The sequence below is a fragment of the Salvelinus sp. IW2-2015 genome, linkage group LG20 (genome assembly GCF_002910315.2).
Source record: "Salvelinus sp. IW2-2015 linkage group LG20, ASM291031v2, whole genome shotgun sequence".
Taxonomy (NCBI): domain Eukaryota; kingdom Metazoa; phylum Chordata; class Actinopteri; order Salmoniformes; family Salmonidae; genus Salvelinus; species Salvelinus sp. IW2-2015.
The window spans coordinates 5670356-5686772 of NC_036860.1; the positions used below are offsets into that span (position 1 = coordinate 5670356).

Below are 16417 nucleotides of genomic sequence, written 5' to 3' on the forward strand. Positions count from 1 at the left end.
TATTCCACTGAAAAAAATATTTGAATTGAAAATGTTTCCTACCTTTTATGGGCACCACTGAGGGCTCCTTGATCGAAGGCGATATAGCCCTTTTGTCCACTGCTGCCACATCAGCCAGTCGTCCTAGGGCGCTGACAGGAGGGTAGAGGAGATCTTGGGGCGCTTCACGAGGCCGGACAGACAGAGGAGGATGGAAGTGACGAAGAAGTTCTCTCGTTTACGGTCAGTGGGTAAGGTGGACACTGGCTTAAGGAGAACTGCAGGTGCTTTGGACTCTCCGCACTCTTTGACCCCAATGCTATGAAATCTCCAGGAGGAGGGTGACCTATTGGCAACATTTGGAGAGAAAACACTTGTAATATTATGTATGTTTGACAAAAGTTAGATAAAGTGTGGCACATAGCTAGATACTGTACACACCTGAGGGCTTTGCAGCACTAGGCCGCCTGATCGTTGTAGGCTTGGGACGATCATCATGTACACTCACTGCCAATCATCATGTACTTGTGTGTGCAGAGATTCAACATGAGACACACAGATAGCTAGTTAGCATAGCTACCTGGAAACTGGTCGGTAAAATATTACTTCATCTCAACATCAGAGCTGCCTATTTGTAAAGCATTTTTACATCACGATAACGGATTTATCCCGAAAAGTGCTAAAACCTTTGGCATTTGTCAACTGAAAGGGCTAGTAGCAGCTATTAGCTCGCTAATAACGTTAATGTTATATGAAGCATTATAGACAGCGGCTACCTAAGGTTACCGGTATGGAGTTAGCGTAGCTAGCTACAAAGCAATTACATCGGCAAAAAGCTGGTTAGATGAACAACTAAGCGTTAGTTCGTTCCAATATGCATGGGTATTATGACTGACTGTTGCAATTGCAAACTATTGAATATTCAAAAAGAAATAGACTCGTTCTCACTTCCATGTTGATTTCCCGAACGGAAGTTCCGCGTCTCGAACGGAAGTCCCGCCCTGCAAGGGTGAGCGTTGAAAAACATCAAAAATGTGCTGGTACTGTGTAGATCACAAACTAAATTTAAGATTAGGCTATAGGCTATAAGGATAGAAACATCTGCATTTTGTTATTAATCAAAAGTATTTAGATATTTTTCATTAAATCATGTATGACTAATGTTTCCCATTGTAATTGTATTTATCCTATAATGTAATTTCCCAGTTTCACAAGTAGGCCTAGGCAAGTGTAATAATGTCTCTGGCAGTGGTTGTTGATTTATGGGTGGCACTATTGCCTGAAAGCTTTGGAAAAGGAATAAGGTTTCCAAGACTCCTCACAATGATGTCAGGCATGGAAACTACATACTGCTTGTGCCAGACAAAAGAAAACAGACTGTACCCAGAAAGGCACACACTGTAAAGCACACATTGAAAAAAACATGTGCTTCTAATCTAGCCTTGTTAGTGAAAATGCTTTAGTTCTTGTATTTCTGTACGTTACTACTTATGAAAAACGGCATGGCAATGTTGCTCTCCTTTCATGAGACACATTCCATATTTCTGATGACATCATTACAGTGCATAACATAGCCTTACTATTCCCAAACCAAAAGAGAGCCATTTATCCTACTTTCGACACTGTTACAGTATTCTCCATGCTATACATCAGACATGGGGTGGACACTTTCTCTAATAGAGCACAAACTAGCCTACATCTTATTCAGAGACATTATTGCTGAATACCAGTCTTTCATAGCAGACTACTAACACAAACTGAAACTGCTTCACCACCTGTTTCCATAGCCTGTAACCTGACAGTGGTTACATAAAGTGTTTTTAATATTAAAATATTTTGGATAAATCAGTGGAATGCTTAGTCATGTTCAAATATAAATCTGTGTCACTGGGAAGTCCACAAACCTGAAAAACAAGTTTGTGAGTAGTCTGTTTCTTCAGAAACAACTCATGGGCAACTATGAGTCATTGTTTTTAAGGAGAAATCCACCCAAAACAGAATCTCCCATTTTGTATGCACCTCAGGAAGCTAAAGTCAATGTTGTAGTCATATTGCTATGACAATTGCAACCTTTCAATTTTGTTTATTAGTACCCAGGGTTGAGTAGGCTACTTTCTATGTAATATGTATAATGTAATATGTTAGTTTACATGTTATCTGTCCAAAATTGTAATCAGTAACTTAACTTTTGTATTACCCAAACTCAGTCACCAAATCTGATGACTTTCAGTTATGTTTGGATTACTTTCTCCTTAAGAGGCTTAGAAGATGACCAAAAAGGAATTGAACTCATTGAGAAAACATCCTTTCTGAATTAAAAGTAATTCAAAAGTAATCATCTAGTTTTCAATAAAAAAAATGCTGTTAACGTAACTGATTAGTTATTTTTTTGTAAAGTTTACAAGTAAACATTTACACCCAAACCTGCTAATAACTGACTTAAGAAGTTAGTGAAGTCATCATTTATATGTTAATCATCAACAGTCTGTTGGAGAGTACTGGAGGTTCATTTTCCAACCTTCTGTAAACAGTAGGGGGGCTCTTTGTTCCAGATAATTTTATCCGAGCTCAGCATCTACATCATCGGTGGGATATCGTGGCATAAAAGCTAACACCTCCTCTGATCTTTATTGTTTTCATATCCCAGTACACTACTGTGTAATATTGATTTAGTCAAAACAAAGACATGAACAGACAAGCCTTGCCTCAGTAAAGGCTTCGACACTGCTGGAGTGGAACATCTGGGGGACACATTTTTATAATAAATCGCCACATGATCAATAAAATAATTGAATTGCAGACAGCCAACTATACACCAAGCCAAACAATCCCATGCCACAGTGCACATTCAATACATTTTTAATTACAAAGAGATGCTCAGGGAGAGCATTACAGAGCATATAACTATTCGCGAACATTAACTCTGTGTTAATTTCTGTTGACAAGATGTGCTCTAATAAAGCAGGTTTGGGCATTGCTTTAGAATGAGAACCACCCATAACACAAACTTGAGTAATTACTCATCTCAAAAGCTGCATTTGCTTTCAACTTTAAATGTACTCTGCATGAGAGATCCCAGCACATCAATGTACAATTTAGTCCATATGCCTCTCCTGAGGAAAACGCTCATGTGTTCAATCACCCCTGGCAATGGTCTTCCACAGAAATACAACCATACACCAACCTCCTGGCTCTAGGCCCAGCTACAGTGGGTGAACTCCATCAGAGTTAGTCAGTTCCTTTGCTAGGAAATTAGTGGGAATCTTTTTTCTTATTGTTTACAGGGTAATGGAGAGGTCCTCACTAAAGACATCCTGATTTGAACCAATGTATGAATGCATATTGTAAGGAGCAAGTTGATTATTATATGAATATCATTCAGTAATTTACAACCCTTCCATTTAAATTTGACCTTTTCCATTCTCAAACCTCTGCAGCGCTGTCTATGGTTGCGTTTACACAGGCAGCCCAATTCTGATCTTTTGCCACTAACTGGTCTTTTGACTAATCAGATCGGATCTTTTGCCCATAATTGGGCAAAAGACCAGAATTGGAATGCCTGTGTAAAATTGGAATTGGAATGCTTCTAAATATATGTGGCAACCTGAAGCAAGTGAATACTGTTGAAGCCAATTAGACCACAGCCTTAAGGCATGTCAGCACTGCTTATCAACTCTGTGCTCAGTTTGAGGATGTTCAATGAGATGAGCCCTAGAGTTAGGCTGTTAATGTGTATCACATACATACACATTTTAAACATGTAGTATTAAAATTTGTAAATCATTTTTAGAAGAATATTTGATTTGTCTGTTTAAAAAAATTATGCAGCGTATGACCGTACTTGTTCTTGTAGGCTTACAACAAGAACAACTGAGAAGCACGTTGTGGGAGTCCTTAGTTGGGGGGATACTACTAGTTTATTTTTGGAGATGTGTCATGTTTTTTTTCTAAAGCATTTCACCTAAGAGAATGTCTGTCACCCTTCTCAGACTATATATTGTCTATATATTCTCATACTATTATATATTATCATACTATTATAACTATTATACGTATTCTCATACTATATATTGTCTTGCATGAGAATGGTCTTGGGGCAGTAACGTAAGTGGTGAGTAAGAAGGCGGAATAAGCAAGCTTATAGTTGGCCTCAGAGCCTTCAACATTATGCCACCTGTAAATAATCCAAAACTCAAAATAAATGTTGGAAGGACAGGACAAGGGTAAAGACAGGTGGCGCTGTTTCTTCTATTAACCAGTGAGGCAGTAATTTTAGGGTCAGATTACCAAAAAAAGAAAGAATTCTGTAATGTAAAATTATGGGAACGTATGTGGGATAGGGATTCTCTCATACTGATTTTGTCACCAGAAGAACAAACATTGTGCAATCATGGAATTATTGAATCGGCCTATAAAAAGCTAAAACATGTGCTGACATTGTCTGTGAAGTATTAACAGCCTATTTATAGTTGGATAGCCATAATTAGTATAATAATGATTTCATCTACACATTATCTCGCCAATTTTCCCAAAAGTATTCGCAAACTGCATCTACCGTCTATTTCTGGCTTCCCCTAGTTTCCCGCCTCGTTTACGTCAGCAGAAAGTTATTTTCATGAATGGAGGGGGGCGGTCACGAGGAATTGGTGACGTGAATACTTGCGGAAGCACAGAGTGGAATGTTGATACATTGTTGTTGTTTTGTAGTTAATTTAGTACGGGGATACATTTCGGTTCGACTACTGGACGCCTTTCAGAATTGCGACAAGTAACTTCCACCCGTATAGGACGGCAACTTCACAAGCTTTACGCTTTGCAGACGGAGAATATCCGCGTTCATAAGGTGAGAGTACGAGCGCTTTTCTGGGAGATGTTTTGACATTCCTCTCTAAAATTGCTGATGCTATCACGGTGACAGATTCGATTTTACGCATGTATCAACAAGTAAGATCAGGCTTAACCAAACATTTAATTTACATGTTATCAACGTACTTGGTCATTTTTTAGGCCTATCTTAACAATTTGAAACAGTTTACAAAGGTTTATGGTTATTTGCAATTATTTTTCTGCAATATGGACACGTGTTGGAGTAGTGTAACGCCTGGAATTAATTTATTTCACTCTTGAAGTTGTTAAAATGTACCAATTTAACAAATCGTGTTTTTCCGAATTGTTTCTATTTATTTTTTATTCCATCTATTTACCAATCGTAATATTTTGAAGGGTAATATGTTTTACTTCTGCCTCTTAATAACTTGAATAAGTGTAGTATTTTCAGAGATCTTCGATTAATTACTGTATCTATATCGTTGTCCACATAGCATACGGTAGCCTACTTTATATTTACGACGTAAGGAAACAACACGTGGTCTTGGTTTTAGAAATCTGAGTCAAAGGGCATGGTGTGGGGATAGACCACCAGGAGGATAGTAAAGGGGACAACAGTAATGGAGACAACAGTAATGGAGACGAGTTCTAAAACGTTGCCTCTGCTTCACACATGATAAATTCTACGATTTGCTTGTTTTCCTATATCAAGGCCCTTAAGTGTGTGGGCTACTGTAATTTTCAGCAAGTATGGCAGTTTTTATTCTCCTTAAATGAAGTTAGGTTTATGTTCAGTTTATTATATAGAATCTGCAATATACAGTGCCTTCAGAAAGTATTCACACCCTTGACCACATTTTGTTGTTAAAGCCTGAATTTAAAATGAATTACATTGAGATTTCACAGGCCAACTACACACAATGCCCCATAATGTCAAAGTGGAATTATGTTTGCGCTGCTAAGGTACGCAATAGTATATTTTGGTAGACAGAATAACAAAGACAGATGGTGCTCTTTGGTAAAAGGGGTACATTTGAATTATGTTTTTTTTATGTTTACAAGTTAAGTAAAAATGAAAAGCTGAAATGTCTTGTTATGGCATGCCTAAATACACTACAAAAGTATGTGGACATCTGCTCGTCGAACATCTCATTCCAAATTCATGGGCATTAATATGAAGTTGGTCCTCCTTTTGCTGATATAACCGTCTCCACTCTTCTGCGAAGGCTTGCTTCCATTCAGCTACAAGAGCATTAGTGAGGTTGGGCGATTAGGCCTGGCTTGCAGTCAGCGTTACAATTCATCCCAAAGGTGTTCAATGGGGTTGAGGTCAGGGCTCTGTGCAAGTGAGTGAAGTTCTTCCACACCAATCTTGACAAACCATTTCTGAATGGCCCTCGCTTTGTGCACGGGTGCATTTTTGGGGGGGTAAATATAGGCAAATATATTGATAAGTCACCTTGTCCTAGAGAGATTTACACAGTTATAACTTCAGAGTGATGGGAAGCATGAGCACCACCATCAATCAGCCTACACCACTGTGCACACACCCGTCGGTATTATGACAACAAGTGTAGCCATGTCAGCAAATGACTGCTGTCTGAACACAACTGATTTGAGCATTAAATCCGGCAGTGTGAACAAGGCTTTAGAGACTTACCCAGAAAGACACAGCTGTAATCGCTGACAGACAAAGGTGCTTCTACAAATGTATTTAGGGGTGTGAATACTTACAGTACCAGTAAACAGTTGGGACACCCCTACTCATTCATGTAAAAAAAAAATATTTTTTATTTTTTACTAACTATGATATGACACACATGGAATCATGTAGTAACCAAAAAAGTGTTAAGCATAAAAATATATTGTAGATTCTTAAAAGTAGCCACCCTTTGCCTTGATGACAGCTTTGCACACTCTTGGCATTCTCTCAACCAGCTTCACCTGGAATGCTTTTTCAACAGTCTTGAAGGAGTTCCCACATGCTGAACACTTGTTGYCTGCTCCACTCTGTGGTACAACTCATCCCAAACTATCTCAATTGTGGAGGCCAGGTCATCTGATGCAGCACTCCATCACTCTCCTTGGTCAAATAGTCACAGCCTGGAGGTGTGTTTTGGGTAATTGTCCTGTTGGAAAACAAGTGATAGTCCCACTAAGCGCAAACCAGATGGGATGGCGTATAGCTGCAGAATGCTGTGGTAGCCATGCTGGTTAAGTGTGCCTTGAATTCTAAATAAATCACTGACATTGTCACCAGCAAAGCACCATCACACCATCTCCTCCATGCTTCATGGTGGGAACCACACACGAGGAGATCATCCGTTCACCTACTGTGCGTCTCACAAAGACACGGCGGTCAGAACCAAAAATCTAAAATTTGGACTCATCAGACCAAGGGACAGATTTCCACTGGTCTAATGTCCATTGCTCGTGTTTCTTGGCCCAAGCAAGTCCCTTCTTCTTTTTGGTGTCCTTTTAGTGGTTTCTTTGCAGCAATTCGACCATGATAGCCTGATTCACACAGTCTCCTCTGAACAGTTGATCTTGCGATGTCTGTCACTTGAACTCTGTGAAGCATTTTTTGGGGGGCTGCAATCTGAGGTGCAGTTAATTGCCGATTTCTGAGGCTGATAACTCAAGTTAATTTATCCTCTACCGCAGAGGTAACTCTGGGTCTTCCTTTACTGTGGTGGTCCTCATGAGAACCAGTTTCATCATGGTGCTTGATGGTTTTGCGACTGCACTTGGAGAAACTTTCAAAGTTCTTGAACTTTTCCGTATCATGTTGCCACTAGGGGCTATTGTGCGTAAATGGGTGAGGGGGAAAAAATCGAATCCATTTTGAATTCAGGCTGTAAGACGACATATTTGGAATAAGTCAAGGGATATGAATACTTTCTGAAGGCACTTTATCTGTCTAGTGTGGTGCTGTGTCCGATTGAATACTACTCTAGACATTCCCAAAGACAAATTGTTAGTGCTCTATCAGTGATTTCAGTCTTTATCCTATACCCTGGTTTGACAGTAGAGAGAGGAGAGAGTGCCATAGTTGGCCCTGGTTCAGCAGAATCTCTTTTGGAAGCCGCAGTGTCACAGGCCAATATGAAATTGAATCTACGGGCCTGCTGTCAAAGCAATAATTTTTAGATGACACGCACACAAAAAAACGCTTGTTGCTATGCTGATTTTTTCTTCTTCTCTGCCTCGTCCCATTGCTCAGCTTTATAGAATAAACAAAGAGAAGATATCCTTATCAATTTCATATTTTGGTGCTGATTGCATGTCTCCAGACTGGGATCATATTCTTGGACATTTGACCTTTACTGTCATTGTGATTTATGTGGAAAATATGAGAGTAGTCCTTTCTCATCCAAAACTTTCCACATTGTATGAGGGCCTTGAAATCTCGTCTAAGAGGCTGCCTATGCCCTGAGTCACTGTTGATGAGGTACAGTTGAAGTCGGAAGTTTACATACACTGAGGTTGGAGTCATTACAACTCGGTTTTTAACCACTCCACAAATTTCTTGTTAACAAACTATAGTTTTGGCAAGTCAGTTAGGACATCTACTTTGTGCATGACACAAGTAATTTTTCCAACAATTGTTTACAGACAGATTATTCACTTATAATTCACTGTATCACAATTCCAGTGGGTCAGAAGTTCACATACACTAAGTTGACTGTGCTTTTAAACAGCTTGGAAAATTCCAGAAAATGATGCCATGCCTTTAGAAGCTTCTGTTAGGCTAATTGACATCATTTGAGTCAATTAGAGGTGTACCTGTGGATGTATTTCAAGGCCTACCTTCAAACTCAGACCCTCTTTGCTTGACATCATGGGAACATCAAAAGAAATCAGCCACGACCTCAGAAAAAGAATTGAAGACCTCCACAAGTCTGGTTCATCCTTGGGAGCAATTTCCAAATGCCTGAAAGTACCACGTTCATCTGTACAAACAATAGTACGCAAGTATAAACACCATGGGACCACGCAGCCGCCATACCGCTCAGGAAGAAGACACATTCTGTCTCCTAGAGATGAACGTACTTTGGTGCGACAAGTGCAAATCAATCCCAGAACAACAGCAATGGACCTTGTGAAGATGCTGGAGGAAACGTGTACAAAAGTATCTATATCCACAGTAAAACGAGTCCTTTGACATAACCTGAAAGGCCGCTTAGCAAGGAAGAAGCCACTGCTCCAAAACTGCCATAAAAAAGAGACTATAGTTTGCAACTGCACATGGGGACAAAGATTGTACTTTTTGGAGAAATGTCCTCTGGTCTGAAATAGAACTGTTTGGCCATAATGACCATCGTTATGTTTGGAGGAAAAAGGGGGAGGCTTGCAAGCCGAAGAAAACCATCCCAACCGTGAAGCACAGGGGTGGCAACATCATGTTGTTGGTGTGCTTTGCTGAAGGAGGGACTGGTGCACTTCATAAAATAGTTGGCATCATGAGGGAGGAAAATTACGTGGATTTATTGAAGCAACATCTCAAGACATCAGTCAGGAAGTTAAAGCTTGGTCGCAAATGGGTCTTCCAAATGGACAATGACCCCAAGCATACTTCCAAAGTTGTGGCAAAATGGCTTAAGGACAACAAAGTCAAGGTATTGGAGTGGCCATCACAAAGCCCTGACTTCAATCCCATAGAAAATTTGTGGGCAGAACTGAAAAAGCGTGTGCGAGCAAGGAGGCCTACAAACCTGACTCAGTTACACCAGCTCTGTCAGGAGGAATGGGCCAAAATTCACCCAACTTATTGTGGGAAGCTTGTGGAAGGCTACCTGAGACGTTTGACCTAAGTTAAACAATTTAAAGGCAATGCTACCAAATACTAATTGAGTGTATGTAAACTTCTGACCAACTGGAAATGTGATGAAAGAAATAAAAGCTGAAATAAATAATTCTCTCTACTATTATTCTGACATTTCACATTCTTTAAAATAAAGTGGTGATTCTAACTTACCTAAAACAGGGAATCTTTTACTAGGATTAGATGTCAGGAACTGGGATACACCTTAGCCAAATACATTTAAACTCAGTATGTAAACGTCTGACTTCAACTGTATATGTGGTGGTGACGACCTCCCACACCAAGTGCATCATATCCATGCTCTGTTATGAGGTTAATATGTGGCTTGGTTTCCAATGTGATGTCTGGAGGAGGAAAGAGAGGGCCTATCATCTTCTGCTCTCTCACTTCCCTACCCAATATTTCAGCATGACAATATGGTGTATACATACTCGTAATGGTTAATGATGCTCACAGTTTTCATAGTATTGAGTGTTCAGGGGGTGGAAGAGAACCCGCAGTACTCATTGTGGGTTTTGCAGTGTGTTGTGAAATGACTGTGGTTAGTGAAAAGGTATGACTCAAAAGGAAACCAAAGTCAGATATTTTTGTGTAAAGTTCCTTTGAACTGTGAAACGTTTAACTTCATTTCCTTACTATGTGTTCTGATAATTTATTTCTAGAGACAAAGACCGTGTCATAAGAATTACATAGACATGACAGACAACCAAAATATTTACAGTACTGTATTACATGTACAGTTTAACAGTCCCATTAACAAGTTTACACTGAAGCATGGAGAGATATACATTGGCATCTCTCCACAAGTGCCCCTTAGGTGCCTGTGTTGTACCAACCACCAGGATCTGCACCCAGCCCATTCCTGKTTTTCTGGATGATTTCCTGGATCTCAGACCAATGCTCTCACCACACTGTGGTCTGGGGTGTGGAGGGATCGTCTCGAGTAAAGTGCCTTGTTTTTGTAATTATGGTATTAGGTGGTATACAGTAAACAAGGAGAAATGTCCTGAACTTTCTCACTTTTACATCTGAGAATTTGGGTACCCAGACTAAATAAGAATATTAACAACTTAATGGAGAGCCGGGATTGAATTAATGACTCCTGAACTCCTTTGTTATTTGAAGTTGGAAACTGTAATAGTATTTTTTTTTCTCATTGGTTTTCATTGTTATTCAATGTGTACTATGGAATGGCTTTAGTTAGGTAATAACTGGACAGGTTTGTCTTTGTTGTGTGCATACTTGACATTCTTTTAAATCCCTATGTCCCCAGTTGGAAAGTCGCTTCGCTCAAATATCTACCTCTCCTCCCTTTTCCGCAAAAAAAGTTCCGCCGGTTATGCCAGCCGTTTCCTGTACTTTTCCTTCTGCCCTGCGGAACAACGTGATTTTCCAGGAAACGTCAGTTTGGGAGGGTGTGATTCCCTGCCGCTCGTCCTAGTTCTTACCAGTAAACAGCATGACTCATGGCTCGGCTATGCTCTCCATTTCCTTTACATAACATCCCTCCAAATGTGCTGCGCTGGAGTGCAGAGCAGAGTGCACCACCACAGCATAGTCTGGAGGAAAGCTCTCTCCTCCCCAGCTCCCTGAGAAAACAGAGGAGACATTCTGAACAGGGGGGAGCTCCATCAAGCTCTCTCTCCTCAGAGGAACATAGCGTATCTGTTTTCCACCAAACCCAAACTCCAAAACTTATAGAAAAGAGAAGGAAAACAAGCTGCCAAGACAAGCCAACACTTCATCTATCACTAGGACCTGAGCACTCAGCTCTTTGATGTGCTCCTTATTTTAGCGAAACGTCGGGCCCCAGAGCAGTACCTGTCATAACCCAAGCACACAGACTTGAATTTGAGCTGATGTCTGAATGACAAAAACTAAATGGAGTCACATTTCACACATGGTCTCTGGACTAATACCATAACAGGCCTGCAGTTTATTGGTTTGTTATTCTAGCCAGGTCACAATCAGTGCTTAAATAGGCAGTTATTCGTCCATTATTAATGGTTACTGCCTGGGCTGATACTGTGGTGCTGATTTAATATGCACCTTAGTAAAACTCATTCTAGAGTATTTTAGCAAAGCTATAGCCCTAGTTCTTGGCTCAAGCTTTGAGTAAGTCATTGAGTTCAATTGGGCAGAGAACAGTGATTATTAGCAGTAGGCTGCATCCGGCGCCTACAGTAATGTTGTCAGTTGGACTTGTGTGCTTTSATACGATGAGTAATTTCCTCATGATCTGGACAACGTGAGCTGATGAAATATGGCGCTGAAATCATCCGACCTTTCKTGTGGCCAGCAAATGTTTTATATTTTCCATCTGTTTAGCCACCACCTTATGTGTAAATGCTCCCTCTCTCATCATGAAAACTTAACAGTGTTGTCTAACTAAGTTATTTGGTTAGGGATAGTACTACTCTGTATCCCTGTTAGTCGTCAACACTTGATTAATTCTGGCTGTTAGACTTCGATATGAGACACATCTGAATTTCAGACATTTGGAAGATTTTACAGCGATGTCTTTACATCTGAATAGACTAAGCCCCCCTTCCAGAGATGGATGCATTACACAGGACATATTCTGAATGCATTTATCCTCCCAAATGAAACTTGGGGTCTCTTTCCTTTTGTGTGTGTGTGTGCTCAGTCAGSAATGTGGTTGTGTTATCCACACTTCAGCCACATTCTATGGCTTTACTTTGAGGTCTTCTCCGACATGAGTAGAAGCACTCAAAAAGGTGAAAAGGGAAATAGTTTTCTGGAGGACCGTCAAATGTGCACAGTCAATAGCGGTACTGAATTGTTCTAAGGAAGAAGGAAAGCCGCAAAGTGGGACCCTAAGGGCTCGACCTAGTGCCATTTGCAAAAACAGAGAGGAGCACATGCAGAAGGAATTTGAAGGAAACAACGTGGCCTCTGAGCTGTAAAGCTTGAGCACCCCGTGTATGGAGAGGGAGGCCTTTTCCCATCCCATTTCATGATATTCGAGTCGCACGGAATATTACCCAGGGTCTCCCCTTGATGCAACAGTTCAAAAGGCTCTTTCAGCCAACTTGCTGGAACATTGACTTACATTTTTGGCTGTGCAGTGCTTGATTCAAAGTTGCATACATGTGCCAAAATAAGGCAATGCTGTATGCTTTTCTCTACTCTTTTTCCTATAGTTAAGTTGAAAACCCAAGTGAATTTCAAATGAGGTTCAAAGGGGATGGACAAAACAAGTAATCAGATGAAAACATGTTCGGTGAACCATCACATGTGGTTCTTAAATCCACACAAAACAGAAGAATCTATTGGTTTATTTTCCAAGTTGGGATTGTGTGAGTGTACACTCCACATTCATGTATCCCTTCATTACAGAAACATGCGGCCAGGCATAGGCTSTACCTCCGGTGTGGTTTTACAAAAGGCAAAACAGATGGATGACTAAGAACGTATTAGTGATCTGTTCTGCTTCAGTGCCAAAGCCAGTGAACCTTCCATTATCATCAGACCAATCACTTGGCATTCTGCCCCTTTCCACTTAGACTTTCGATGCAAGAACAGTATTTATATTGTAGATACAGTGCAACCACTTCAGCTCTTCAACACAAGGTCAACCCAGCAACAGCTGTCAGAAACTGCTGTGATCAGCGATCTATATTTATTTCCAGGGGCATGAGATGAACTTCCCTAAAGGAATAGTCATTAAAACCTCACCCTTTGGGTTGTTGTATCTTGTTCGAGAAAGTGCAGCTCAAAGCGCCGGATGGAATATTTGGCCTCTTAATGAGGTATCGCTTATCACATGTTCACCTAAATTGTTTAGCTGGCATAATTTTGTGTCAGCAGCACAGTGAGCTAAATATATCCAACAGCGTTAAATAAGGGCATGTAGCAGCTCAGGAAAGCCAAGTGTAATACGAGCCGGACAAGCAGACACAAGTCCTAAATGAAATAGAGTGCATTGTCTCACTACAAATATACACCCATGACTGTAAGGGAAACTATTCCTGTCACACGGTCTTCAGGAATTTCCCACATATCTACAGGACTGTAAAGTTCAGTATGACCATAAATGTTAGCTTGTGTTTGTTGGGTAGTTTTACTGTTGACATAGGCATATGTTCTGTGTTATAAAGAGGAGACTCATACGGGTCAATGTAGGCCATGTTAGGTTGAATAGTACTGTATCTAAATGGAAGAGACTATGCATTAGGTCTGAGGGAAATAAAAAATAGGAGCCAATGTTCAGAGTTTATGAGACTGTTATTGTACACACTCCCTAAACTATTGGTGATCCTCACTTAGTTCTTCAAACTGACCAGCCCTTGTAATCTCTACCATGTGTATGACAGGGTTATGAATGAGACTTGTTTACCCTTTGGATGACCATGTGACTATACTCTCACACCCATTTGCAGGGCGTTTCCATGGCAGCCGTAGCCTAGGGAGCAAGTCAGGGTGCTGAAATGGAGCCTTGGGAGAATGTGGGATTTTATTCACAGTCAGGCACACAGCAGTCTCTCTCTCTTTTTGGCCATGGCGGCAGTCTCAAAGGCATGCGTTTCACTGTAGTGTTCAGATAGGCCTTTTTCTAAAAACAACTTTGACCAAAATAGCCCATGCCCAGTTTCTAAGCAGAGGGCTAAGACAAAGCTGCGTGGTGATAGCTGACCTGTTTCTATTGTTGCGGTCTTGCTACGGTCTAGTGAACTACATTGTGAGGGCCCTCCCTACAGCAGCAAGTAAACAGGTTTGCCCAACAGTCTGTGTATTCATTATCATCTTTCAGTGTGATGCTGACCTCTGCTGGCAGTCTCTGTTACTAGAGAATCTACTGAGCTGGTTACAGATGAGGTAACTAACTCAGGAATGTTGTTGTGGGATCTCTTCAATAGATTTCTTGGGAAAGGGGAGTGGCTTCTTAGGATGGCTGTATCTGAACTTGGCTACACTCATAACCGACACTTTAATTTCACAACGAAAACACTATATTATGTAGGCAAATAAATTGGAATACATTTTTTTTTATTCCAATCACAATTTTCCCTTCTTTGTTTTGCAGTGTGACGTCTGTGGGATTCTGGCCAGTTTATGCATGCAGGGTATGACGACTCAGTTTAAAGCAAACAAGACTTTAAAGGTAATTTTGTATTCGTAAACTGTATATTTTAATGTGAATGATGAGTTCAGGAAAGGTCCAGACTCTCATCAATGGCTGTCTCTGTTGCAGGTTAAGAAGGAGGTGGGTGAGAATGCCCCGGCCCTCAGTGATGACGAGCTGGTGGCCATGTCGGTGCGCGAGCTCAACACACACCTGCGCGGGCTGACCAAGGAGGACGTGGTGCGGCTGAAGCAGCGGCGGAGGACCCTGAAGAACCGCGGCTACGCCGCCAGCTGCCGCATCAAGCGGGTCACCCAGAAGGAGGAGCTGGAGAGGCAGAAGCAGGAGCTACAGCACGAGGTAAACAAGTTGGCCCAGGAGAACGCCAGCATGAGGCTGYAGCTGGARGCCCTYCGKGCCAAGTATGAGGCCCTGCAGTGCTTCGCCCGGACTGTCACCTGCGGGCCTCTCTCACCAGGCAAGGTGGCCACCACCAGTGTTATCACCATCATCAAGTCTACTAACAACCACAACTCCAGCCCAACCTCCTTCTCAGCCCCCTCCTAGTGCTGACAGGACTGGGCTCTCATCTCCCCGTCCCGCCTGGTCCTTACTGGTTCCGACCCGATCCAGCCTGAAACCAATGGCACCCGACCCATGCTGAGAGGAAGCTCAGTAATTTCGACTGAGGGAAGGGGGTGGGGTGGCCACTAGCTCTGTGTGATGAAAACAACATGATGCTGCATTCATTCTCTACTTTCTTTCTCTCACATACTGTACATAATCTACATTGTCTGTGCACTGTGCTACAACCTCCCCAGCACCGGCAGGGCATTGGGCCTCTCTGACTGATGGCAGAGATTAGCTCATACTACAGTGTGAGTGGATACTTGATATTATACCCCGTGATGGCAGCACTGGTCTGAGACAGCTCTGATGCCTGTGGTATCTTGCATTTACAGAGTATAAAGTAATATATTATTGTAATAATTACCGTATTAATACATTATGAATATTTAAAATAACAAAAAAAAACGGTGATCTAAGCCTAAAAGCCTTCATTCTTCTGTATACGAGAGCATATACTAATGTCTCAATGAAAATTGAGATTTTGAAGCTTTTGCCTTAAACTGATCTAGGAATGATCTCTCAGTAATATTCAATTTTTTGTCACTCTCATACAGTATGTTCAATATTTTAAGCTTTTATATTCCAATTTCAAGGGCAGCTTGAAAACCGTTAAAAAACAATATATATTTGATAACTGACCAAGCATGTTTAGCTGGATGAACCAGGCCCTTTTGACATTGGAAAACTTTTATCTGGTTTAGACTGTAGATTACACTTGCAGGTATATAGCATTATAGCATAGCCTACATAAAAGAATACAAATATACTCATGGGTTATCCTCCTTACAGCTGTGAGGAACTAAATCTACGGTACAAGTAAAATACAAATTAGGCTACGTCAGACAAATTTACAGATCATTGAACGGCACTTACTATGGAACTTAGATCACAGTGTAAAAGTACCAAAATCACTTGCTTTGCAAATGTTAAAAATCATATAGCTGCAAATTTACATCTAAAATCATAGGACACCTGAAGCATCTTTTTGGGAAATACCGCAGTCCATTCTGGTATTACTTTAGCAATGGGAGATTGTATGATGCTGATCATAGTTTGTGGTCTATCCCAGA

At 41.0% G+C, this 16417-nt stretch overlaps 1 protein-coding gene across 1 annotated transcript; it reads left to right on the forward strand.

Annotated features, from left to right (window-relative positions):
* The first annotated feature begins 4627 nt into the window (after positions 1-4627).
* On the forward strand, positions 4628-15374 carry LOC111981731 (v-maf avian musculoaponeurotic fibrosarcoma oncogene homolog K). The gene is made up of 3 exons (XM_024013134.2): positions 4628-4822; positions 14679-14756; positions 14847-15374. Exons 2-3 carry the CDS (start codon positions 14712-14714, stop codon positions 15282-15284), a joined length of 483 nt encoding a protein of 160 aa, XP_023868902.1. The 5' UTR covers positions 4628-4822; positions 14679-14711; the 3' UTR covers positions 15285-15374.
* Positions 15375-16417: the final 1043 nt, after the last annotated feature.